General features: G+C 32.1%; 1 protein-coding gene across 50 annotated transcripts in view; it reads right to left on the bottom strand.

The window, feature by feature from the left end:
- The window catches only part of LOC145286304 (CUGBP Elav-like family member 1), a 425,113-nt gene that overhangs the window by 76,290 nt on the left and 336,774 nt on the right, over positions 1-12,049 (bottom strand). For 37 of the 50 annotated variants that reach the window (XM_080135208.1, XM_080135214.1, XM_080135207.1 and 34 more), the window contains 3 exons: positions 6,849-6,980; positions 3,160-3,239; positions 492-629 (listed from right to left, as the gene is read on the bottom strand). In XM_080135208.1, the coding sequence (XP_079991334.1) occupies positions 492-629; positions 3,160-3,239; positions 6,849-6,980 (350 nt within the window). The remainder of the gene's footprint in view (positions 1-491; positions 630-3,159; positions 3,240-6,848; positions 6,981-12,049) is intronic. The other 13 variants (XM_080135218.1, XM_080135217.1, XM_080135216.1 and 10 more) reach the window with 1 other exon arrangement.

Here is a 12,049-nt window from a genome sequence, read left to right as displayed (position 1 = left end):
AACAATAGTAAAGATTCCCTGAATTACAACTTGGTCTTAAGATTCCTTAAGCTTAAGCCTTAAATTTAAGACATCTAGAATCAAAATCATTTAATGGATTTTAATCAAAATTGGAATAAGAATTCTAGAGATAAGGATTAGGATAATTAAACCTTGATCGTAAGCTTCATAAAGGGACATAAAAGTGGTACAAAACTTTTTTATCTGCTCTGGGACAGGTATCCTAGTTTTGACATAAAAGTAAACAAGGATATTTAAAATGAATCAGTTGAAAAGCAACAACTTTTGTTTTTTCATCAGAATATATCGACAAATCAATTTAAAGAAAAGCATTTCAGGATTTGTTTCGGTTTTTATCATTTATTTCCAACTCTGAAAAATGTTGGAGAAAGTTGTGCCCCCCCCCCCCCCCCGGTAAAAATTATAGGATGTAATTTTGCAAAAATGAAGTTTACACCAAATAGGCTGTGAAAAAGAAGTCAATTACATACCGACACATATTGTGGCGCTAATGGGCCTAAACCTCCCAGCGATAAATTCCATAAATTGGCATTCATCTGTTGAAGTTTTTTAGCCTCTTTTTCCCTCTGAGTATCCGCAAACTTTACAACCAGTGGCGAAGAACATCCCTAGAAAAGAAAACATTGAAATTGAAAAAACATTCACAGATGAAGAAAAAGGCACATTCATGTAAACAAAAAAAAAGTATTTGAACAGTAAACATTTGTATGTAAAAGAAATAATTTGTGAAAAATATTTCTGACAAAAGTAAAGAACACATTCTTTTAGCTTTAAAATTAATTTGTTATTGCTTGCATATATCTTCAAGTAACGATGACAATACATCAGTAACATTCTTATAACATTCCTGCCATTTTTAACATTAACGTCTTCTGAATTTCACTTCTCAGAAATCTAACGTCTTAAGAATATGTTCTTGACTTAAGTTTATAAAATTATAGAATTAAAAATCAGATTCAAATATTAAAAGTAAAACTTTTGTGAATTCGGTTTTAAAGTTGCAAGATATTTTAAACAATTGTAAACCAAAATCAGGTTTTTTTTTTTTAAGTATTTCAAGAAAATCTTAAAATTACTGCCAATGTTCATGAGAGCGAATGGATGACTGTGTGCATATCAATGTTAGAAAAAAAAAAAAATGACAGATTCTGTAGCTTCAAGACATGAAAAACATCAGATGAATCACTTAAAAAAAATCACTACAATACAATTGTATGTAAAAGAATTCTATTATGCTAAATCAAATTGAAAATATATTTAAATCAGCAGAAAAAATTGAGCCAAAACTGTAAACTTCATTTCCTAAAGATCAAATTCTGATTTCATTGATACGAAACAAGATTATTTGAAGTTTATCTATTTTTACTTCATTCTTAGCTTTTGAATGCAAAAAATTAATGTTTCAGAAATGTTAGAATATCATCAATGGATTGATATCCGTGCAAAACCATCACTATTGCATATGCCATCCAATATGACAATTTTAAGCCAATGAATTCAACACCAGCTCGGAAATACAGCCACACTAATGCATTTTCATTCAAGATGACCCGAAATAATGTTTCAACCCACTACACAAGAAACATACATCATTAAGACATTTGCTTTATTATTGGCATTCAATATCTTACATAGAATGAAGTCATTTGTAAATTATGGTTCAAATTCTTGATCACACTTATCCTAGATCTTTTCTTGATTACTATACATCTAGTTGCCAACTTTAGGAGGCAGCATTTCTATTTCATGTCCTGAAACAGTTAAACAAGCAAACAATTTGACAAGAGGCGTTGTGTTCTCCACTGAAGAATTAAATCAGAATGTACATCTTTGTAATGACTTATGGCAGGAGTTGATTCATGTTAGTTCATTGCAGGAGCAATTATCAGAACAGACAAAAGTGTTAGCAATGTCTAATGCCAATTAGATCCAAATCAAAGCACTAGAAAAGTGCCATAATAGCATCATCTAAAAAATCCTTATATTTTCTGATATTTTATAGAATTAAATATTTAGACATGGTAAAAATGAATAGTAACAAGATTAGCAAACCAATGAAAATGAATCACACATAAACCACTAATTTATATCAATAAGCATTCTATATTTTTTTTTAAAAACAAATCAGTGGTTATAAATGTGAAACATACACACTGCTGGATATGATGGCACATCCGACAATTATAAATTTCCTTTATTTTGCCATTTTGTGCCAGATGTCTACTAATTGTGATACTGACTATCCACATTAACATGCAAGCAGTTGTTACTGAGTGAGCTCCCACAGTTAACTGAATATTTAATAACTAGCTAGGACCAGGCACACCTTAGAAGCCCATTTGTGTAACCAACTCCAGTATGCAGATAGTAATGATGATGAATAATGGTAATGCTTGAAATAATGACATGAAAATTGCAGTAATTCAGATTCATCTTTTTTGTAATGACTTATATGGCAGGAGTGAAGGGGTCAATAAAATAAATAGAAATAAAACTTCACCTGAAAAATGAAATAATACCTTTGAAATATAGAATAGAAACAAAAACATATCCAGATATATCTACATACCATTACAAAAATGTGATTTATGATAAGAAAGGTGTTAAACAATTTTCCTTCTATTGAACAATCTATTGCATGTAATTTTGAGTCATAAAAAAAAATTGCCCAAGTATTAATTTTAGTGTGACTGCATGTTAACTCTTTAATAACTTATTAAATGGAAGAACTGCTGAAAGATGTTACAATGTCCAACCACTTCCAATATAATGCAAAAATAATAGAACATATCTGTAATATAGTCATATGCACACACATGAAATACACTCGTTTTTGTAGGCAAGATTCCTGAGATTTATAAAATATCCTCTTAACATAAATGTCGACAAAAAAATGAACACAAAAATAACAAAACATCTGATATATTGAAAAGGAGGTGGAAGAAAAGAGAGTTAAAAGGACTAATAAACTTATAATTCTATCGTATTTATTCTTGCTTATTGCTAAACATATTTGAAGGCGACATCTACTGGATGTAGTTAGACACATCAATGAAGCAACCTGCTAATGTCCGTTTTCTCTTCATGACAAGTGGATTACTTCATATAAAAGAGAATGTAGAAAAGGAGACGACTTACCTCCATTGTTTGTGAATGGTGCATGTTTTTGATAGCATTCTGAGCACTCTGTCGGTTATTAAAAGTAACAAATGCACAACCTACAAAAATACAAAACAGTTCTACACTGACAAACAAAGATGGACGAAGATACATACATAGAAATTTAGAAATATACAGTCATTGTCGTCTTGAAAGTTCTGAAAGATTTTGAGAGTTCTGATTCATATAATACCTATAATGCGTTATGATGACAACAGTTGCAGCATAGTTGGCCCCTGGTTATGCCTCAACACAAAAGTCAACAGCTTCGTCTACTTTTATCATTATATATTATCTTGCCCTCATTTGAAAAACAGAAACGATTATTTTCGGCACATGATGCTCTCCTTAAAAAAAAGCGTTGCAACAAAATGCTCACTTGTGAAATGAGTGGTGAAAAACTGCTTTGCAAAAATGGTTGGACAATGATGCTGGTTTAGGAGGTTATCTATTGAAAGTAACCATGGAAAACATCCCGAAAATGACAAATAGAGAAAGTAATCACATTAACATACTGGTTCTTGTTAGATCACCAAAGTTAAGCAATGTTGTGCCTGGTTAGTACTAGATGGGTTGACCATTTAGAAATATCAGGTGCTGCATATAGGAGGATGTCAAGATCTTCTTGCAAGAACTGCAAACACAATGTTGTCATCTTCCCTAACCAGGATATAAATGCGACTGGGGACCATTGTTAACCTGATATTCCCATGAAACTTTCTTAGTAGAAGCTGGTTTAACCCACCTAGGGTGAATGTCACCGGCATATATAAATAGGAAGATTACAGAGATACTGGAAAGTCCGAGAAGTAATGTTTCTAAGAATGGTGAACAATAGTTCAATGTTAATGCATCTTTTTTTTTAATGTGCATCCTTCAAAAACGCTCAGAACTTTTCAGATTAAAATATTTCTTACCTTTTCTAAAACAAAAATGTAAAAATACAAAGGACAAAAAAAAAAAAAGAAAAAAACGGAAAAGAATAACGTGAAATTTCCAAAGTGATATTGTATTCCATTAATAAGTTTTAACACTTTTACAAGACTGCAACATATTTGGCATATTTAACTAAAAAATTAAATAGAACTATAAACAAAATGTTACAGATATGCGTTGTCTTCAATTCTACTGGTTAGAGAAAATGAATGCTGTTGGTGAATAATCAATAAGACGACCAAGCAAAAATCAATAATTTTGTACTTTAAATAATATGGCTTTCTTTTTTCATTACTAAAATGACAATTCAAGATATTAATTATCAGTAGGAAAATATCCAAAAATATTCTTCATAACTTGATATTTACTCATTGTTATGCACCAAATATACTTTTCCTTACATAGAATAATATTTACTGATTATGTACATGGTAACATATACAGATATTCATCTACAATTAACAGCACAATTTTTCAGAAATAGATTCTTTAATGAAATACGAATTCAAATGCGTCAGATGTGAAATTGCATCAGAAAACGGTTTTCTTTTTGCTTTAAAATGTGGCATCAAAGTCCATTTTTAAAATTAAAGTTGCTTTTAAGTATTTTTTTCCTATTTAAATATATTACACAAAATATTTTTTATTTCATCACAGAAAATAAATAACCAACTACTATGCAAACTTGGTAAACTATTTAGCAAAATCATCATTAAAAAGAACCACATTCTACAGTTTAATTTAACGCAACATGTTTTTCTATCAATTCACATTTCTTGACATTTTTTATTTCTGCTAGAAAATTTCTTGATCATTTCTGAAATTTGTTAACTTCTATGAATGACTATTTGCTTTGATAATGTTTACTTGTTCTTCAATGAGCATTTCTTAAACAAAATGTACTACAACTGTTGAAAGGAAAGAAGGTTCTCATATTCTAATTCTGTTGATCAACTGGAAAAGCACTGATGATAATGGAAAAGTGTAAGCCTTTTATTTCAAGCCATCAATGGCAACTAGTACAGCAATAAAGAACATTAGACATTCAAATGGAATTGCTCATAATGCTGCAGGTTGACTTCAAAAAAAAAAAAAAATTCTTTTTAAATTTTAAAAAAAAATCCTTGAACAAAAAATAAACTAGACAAATGTTAATTCTGGATTATTCAAACTACTATTTGCATCATGGTCATTATATTCACAATTAGTTAGCCCATGCTACCTCCAACAGGCACATCTTTTCGAAATTAGGAATTATCTCAAACTTGGAAATGTAGACCTAACTACAAACTGAACTCTTATTTAACTTACATTGTTAAAAATTCTTTGCAGAATCTGTGAGTTTGACTCGAAGGTTCCCAATTTTGAAATGATGCACTTAAACAAGGTCGGAGGTTAAATCAGGTTAAATGTTAAAATTAGACATATGGTTATTTTTGTTAGCAAGTTTGAAAATATATGTCACAATTTTTCTTCACTTGTAAGTCATCAATAATGGTCTGTGAAGGAAAAGATAGTTGAGGTGTGAAGATGTAGATGCATGAAGGCATTGCACATCGCATAAAAACAGACTCTAACAGTCACATAGATAGGATACCAACATTAAATTGAATTGACTCAACTCTTGCAAATATTCTGAAATTTAAGGCAAAGAAGAGAGTAGGAGACTGAAAGTTTTTTTTTTTTTTAAATGCTAAGTATTTTTTTTTTAATTTGGGGAGATTTTTTTTTTTCTTAATCCCACCTCCATCCCGAGGGAGATTACTAATGGGCAAATGTTTTGGAGACGGCTGCAAATAAAATGACAAAAAATATTATTGATCATTCACTCATACAACAAATTCAACGAAATTCAAAACAGGACAAATCACAAAAAACAGGACAACATAGCAAAATTTCAAAGAAGGCAGAACAGGGTCTCTTGTTTTTACGTTTTTTTGTTCATTTTGCTTTTAAGTTGAAAATAATAAGGTATGAGGTATGCAATTTAATATCCTCTCTTAATATAAACGTTTTATCATTTCAGTATATATGCACTTGTATAACAAAAAAAACATTAGCTATTTTTATGTTTTAAGTAATTAAAAAAAAATGATTGCTCCAATCTTAGAACTGATTGACTTCTTGCTGAAGCCATAACATGTATTGAAATGATTAGATTTGGGTTTAGATAGAAAATATCTTATTTAAATCTTTGATTTATTGACTACAGGTGTACATCTTGTCATAACATGTACACAGCAAAGGGCATCAGCTACAGAAACAGATTGCATGTGTGTGCATATATATATATAGGGCTTATATTAACTATAGTATTATATATAAAAAAAAAGGGATACTTATCTTGAAGATTTTAAATTTACTTAAATATTTTCTAATAACCTTAAATTCAGTCAAAAGTAAAAATAAAAACCAATATCTGAAGTAACAGTTATGTTCAAGAAGATGTTTTAATCTTAAGAGTTTACGCGCAAAATCTGATTAAATGTTGTCAGTGTCTAACCACGTGACATTTTGGCATTGACATTTTGTTTAATTAGAAATGCTAATCAAATGGAAAACCAAAGAATGTGTTAAGACAATTCTTGCGGTTTCTCATAAAAAAACAGCTGCATCTGGATACTAGAAGTTAACCTAATTGGAATTCTATTAAACTTGATTATTTTAGATATTGATACGAAATAAAATGTCTATATAAAAATAGAAATAGGGGAAAAAAACAAAAAGGTTACCTTTACTTTGCCCATTTTGGTCTCTTAATACTGTACAATCTTCTATTGATCCATAGTTAGAAAACAAAATGCGTATATCACTTTCATTGAATTTCTTTGAGATCATACCAACAAACAACTTCCTCTCTTCCACTGCAAAAGAAGAACGGATAAAAATGAAAAATCCCTTAAATTTATATAAATTAAAAAAAATGTTAAAGAAAAATAAGACTTAAAGGCTTCTTAAAAATAAAAAAAATTAAAATTAAGAAAAAAAGTACTAACACGTTGCTAAAAAGGATTTTTAATAAGCTGTGGAAGAGATCTATTATTTTATAGCTCAGATGTTGCCAATCACCAATCTTAAACGTGTGATCTTTGTGAAAATTATCCAGAAAGCTGTACGAGTAGAATTGTATGAATGCAGTTGCAAACAGTGAGTAGAGGAAGTAACGAGTCGGACAAAAAAGACGTTCAGACATGAAATTCATTCAGGCATAAAGAAAGCAAGACAACAATTAAAATAGCAGAACAATACAACACATAAAACAATTTTCAAACGTAAAAAAAAAAGATTTTAAACAAGAATCACACATCATAAAATGAAAGTACAATTATTACTGATCACAACTGACCGTTTCGGCAGATATTTTTTCTAACTTGTATTAATATATTTTAGAAAAACAATAGCTTAAAACGGCTAACAAATTAATACATTTCTAAGTATTAAATCACTAACCATTTGAACCCATCCTCTGTAGTATGCAAATGACTCTTGGCCCATTCACATGACTTAGCCTCACATATTTACAACAAGGACACATAAGAAAAATGTAATTCAAAGTTAACTAAATGGCCTTATATCAACGAAAATGTGAATCTCCTCTTCAGCACAAGAAATGATATATTACATATTGTCGGAGATTCAAGCAACCAAAATCCTGGCAATGGCTATAATTTGAACAGAAGAAAAAATATTTCAAAATCTAAAGTCACCATAATTAGAATAACAAGGAATGAGAAAGAGTAAACTAAAGAATCTGCGAGATGACGAATGCAAATATAAAAACAAAAAAAATTTAAATGTTACAAAATGTGTCGAAAGCATATAGTAATAGCAAATTGTATGTTCCACAGCCATACTTAGTCGTGCTGGTGAAGAAAAAAAATTTTTAAAGTGTGTGTGGAGAAGAGATTATTTAAAATTGGTAATTCTAAGTTTCATTTGATAAATGAAGCAGAGCAAATATGAAAAAGGCAGTTAGATGAAAATGTTGCACTGGAATTCTGGTCTGACCAGATTCAACTATGTTTCACATGCCAATATTCATCAGCATTACGTCATTATGTCAATTTCAAACCAGCATTGGTACTGACAAATACTGTGTGCAACTAACATCATCATAAAAGAGAGATTCAAGATGGAGAGCCGTAAGAAAACACCAAGAGAACAGCTGTAACAAAAGTGGTTGAATATTTTATACCAAGATATTTACAGAACCAGATTTCATCCTGATGTAGCATTCAATCATGCAGAGTGGTAGAGTGGAGAGAGAAAATGAGTGTAGCTCCTGGTGTGTGTGATAAATACTGAAGAAACTGATAATCAAGCAGGCACTTAAACGTGTTGCTATGTGCGTGTATGCGTTTGCGTAGAAACACCATTTCATTTTTGTAGATAAGTAGTTTCTAAGATTACATAGATTATGGGGCAAATCAGTCAAGCATGGGTGATAATATTGACAAGTATAGACAATGGAAGCACAAAGAGTAATTTGGCTTCTACAGACAAGAAAACCATATTCACCCGTCAATAATGAAGACACATAAAATACATACCAGTTATGAAAAGCTGTGCACATTTGTCTGTAGGTCACCATTCTTCAATGCACACAACACAACTGAAATAAATGCTTGATGGCATTTTGATCGATGTGTTTCACTCGATAATGGGAAGAAGATAAAAAATTTTTTTTTTTTTTTTTTTGCTCTTTACAAATAAATCTTGGCATTTTCTTTGCATTGAAACGACCTCACTAATCATTTCCAACATTTACAGAATTCAATCTGCTATTCTCGTTCGATTAACAACAGTGATCTCTAGTTGTATTTGACTTAATTTTGGTATAGTTGCTAATTTTGCAGAATTTTGAACTTGGCAAGTGAAGGTTTTTTGGGGTTTTTTCTGCATTCCATGTATCGAACTAACAGTGCCATGATAGCTTAACTTAAATGCTTTTGTCTACTCAATCATTTTCCAGTTTTATAAGTCATTAAACAAAACTATTTTTTTTACTGGTTATCATATTATTTTGAATATGATAATGTTTTTTGTTTGTTTTTTGTTTTTCATTACTTTTATTCAGCCCAAGAAATGCGCACTACTACTGAGATGAATGGTATGAGTGTGAATTAGGGTTCAGAATTATAAGTTCAAGTGAGGAGTAGTGCAGAGAGAGATACTTGCTCACATATTTAAATTTTGTGCATGATAGTACATTCAGAGAAACAAGCAGCAGAGAAGGGAGTTCCAAAGGCAAACGATTTAAGGAAAGAATCTATTAAAGTAGAAAGTCTTCAGTATCTGGCAACGTCTGCAGTGAAGAGTATGATTTTGCCACTTGTTGGATCGAGTATGTTAAGTTCATCAGTGCACATTCTGTTGAAGTATTTGCAAAACAGAAGATTGCAATATTTCTATTTGTAGTCAGAAAATTGGGAGAATGATCTGTGTAGGCCAAAATGGAGTTTAAGATGAACCACTAGGCAAGAATTCAGCTGTATCCATTGTCATGCAAGCGACATTATACTGTTTGGTTAGTGAGGGGAATTATTCCATCACACTATCATAGCTTTTTACAAATCATGAGTTCCTAATTTCTGCAACTCTGGGGTAATCTTTGTATATCTACTTTTAACTGCAGCTTTCACAATGATTTCTTGATGCTATGAATTTTTGTCTATTTGTAGCTGATCTATGGTGGGTGAATTGGTGGGGTGCTTGCTACCTATGTGTAATAACAGCAGCATACATCCAGTGAACCATTGGGGAGAGTGGAGCTTATAAAATTTCCACGTAGGGAAAATCACTTTTATGCTTGCTTTTGCCATTCATACGTTATGTGTGTATTATTCAACAGGTTTTACTTCGTGGGGAATATTTGAACCATGAAAATATAGTCCTATGCACATTGCATATATTGCATCATTTCACTATGAAATCAAACAGATTCTTTCCACTTATATAGGATGTGCACTTAAAGTTATAATATTCAAAGGTTGCAATTTTTTTTTGGGGGGGGGGGCCATAATAGTATAAGAAATGTTTAATAGGCTGTTCTTTATATCAAATAGCCAGAAAGAACACTATGATATTTAGTTTCCCATTTTATTATTTAAAAAAATTACAAAGTGCAAAGAATATATTCTAAAATATGCATGTAGATAAGTTGAGATTTAAATGTCTTAAACATTATAAACTATAAAAGCAAAATGCATAAGGAAAAGAGTTTAAATGGGGAAACTAAAAAACAAATTAAAAAAATCATTTGCTGTTTATCTTAAGTCTGAAGCTATGTTATGATTTTAACGACAATGGGTGAGAATGGTAAGGTTAGTAAATCTAAATCAACTGAGGTAGCAAAAGATGACTGCCTTGTCTGTTTTGCATGACAAACCTTATTATTTTTTACTTAAATTCTCTTTCTCCTGATCACTAACAAATCAAATCTGCTCTACTTCCTAAGTTGACACTAAACAAATCCGTCTCACGTAACTTAGATGGGTCCTTGCTCTCCGCCCTTGACCTTAACAAACTCGCAAATCGATACCCATTAACACCTAAAATTTCCTAGGCATGCTCCCGATTATAACTCCCAACCCATAACCAAGCTTCTAAGTAAATACTTACTAGCCTTAGTCCAATACATTGACTTAAAGTAATCTATAATGAACAGTAACCGTTAATATCTCTTTATTAAGAGATAGTATTGCAATAATTATTACACAAACTAAACCGGTACTCATTGAAATAAAAACTTCCGGATATTAAGAGAAAGGCGAAGTCATTCTCCTTAGTTGTAGTCTAAAGGCAACTTACTCAAATTGTCTAAAATTCCATGCATTCGTATACAATACTACTTATCCATCCATCTATACTTTTACTATACTTACAGAATATGCAATAACCTATATCTATCAGGTATAACTGTACTCCATATCAAATGTTCTCTTGTCTCTATACTGAACATATCTAATCTTTCAGTCTTACTAAATGTCCGGTTTGGGCACCAAATCAGAATTTCTAATAGAAAGTAGATCATACTCTAGCACTTTATCCTAATTCCTAAACCTACTAAACCATATCTAACCATACATTCCTAAACCTACTAAACCATATCTAACCATACATTGCTAAACTTACAAAACTATATCTAACCATACATCAACTCGACTCTCTCGATCCAATACTGTAGCAAATTTAACTGCTTCCACTGCATGAATTTTTACGTATGCCCTCTCTCAGTATAAATGAAAATGGACAGCATAATAATGCCCTTTTTAAACCACACTTGAGGAGTGAAAATCTTCTGTAGAAGCTAACCTAAATGCCCGATTTTCCAGGAGATATTAACCTAAATAACCAATAAATATTAACTACCCATGCGGGGTCGCAGAAATACCTGGATTAGGACCCAGGCGCGGGGCGAACCCCCTCGGAGCTGATGGACCCGTAGGTCTTCCCAGGCCATCCGTCTAGGAGAAGGAAAACTCTGAAACTAAACCTAGGGGAGGGAGGTCTCTTCAGTCCTGGACGACAACCTTCCTAGAGCTGGTGACTCAAACAAATCACCGGTTGGCAAACCTAAACTGCTTAAGGAGGAGATAGACTCTGTCTATCGCTCGGCTTTCATACTCCTTCTTTGCCTATTGGCCAGGCGTAGAGGTACTATCACAGGGACTCGCTTGAATCACCCAGTGGTTGACCTTGTTTCCTGACTAGGGTAATGAACGCCGCTTTTCCCCACTCCTGCCACATCCCATCCCCCTAAACTGGACACAGTGGGGTGCTTCAGTGCCATATATGTCAGTGCAGTTGGACTGGGCTGGCTTTGCCTAATGGATTGAGGGTACCGGATTGACAGTTCCTGGCTGCTGTTTCCGACTGATAGTACAGGAGCCCTAACTCTTCGGTAGCGCTTAGAGCGGCTGCTCCATCAACA

This window comes from Euprymna scolopes, chromosome 10, assembly GCF_053919585.1.
Source record: "Euprymna scolopes isolate OS-2025 chromosome 10, ASM5391958v1, whole genome shotgun sequence".
In the NCBI taxonomy this organism is placed as follows: domain Eukaryota; kingdom Metazoa; phylum Mollusca; class Cephalopoda; order Sepiida; family Sepiolidae; genus Euprymna; species Euprymna scolopes.
The sequence above is the reverse complement of the archived record's forward strand: the minus strand, read 5'-3'. Positions and strand labels throughout refer to the sequence as shown.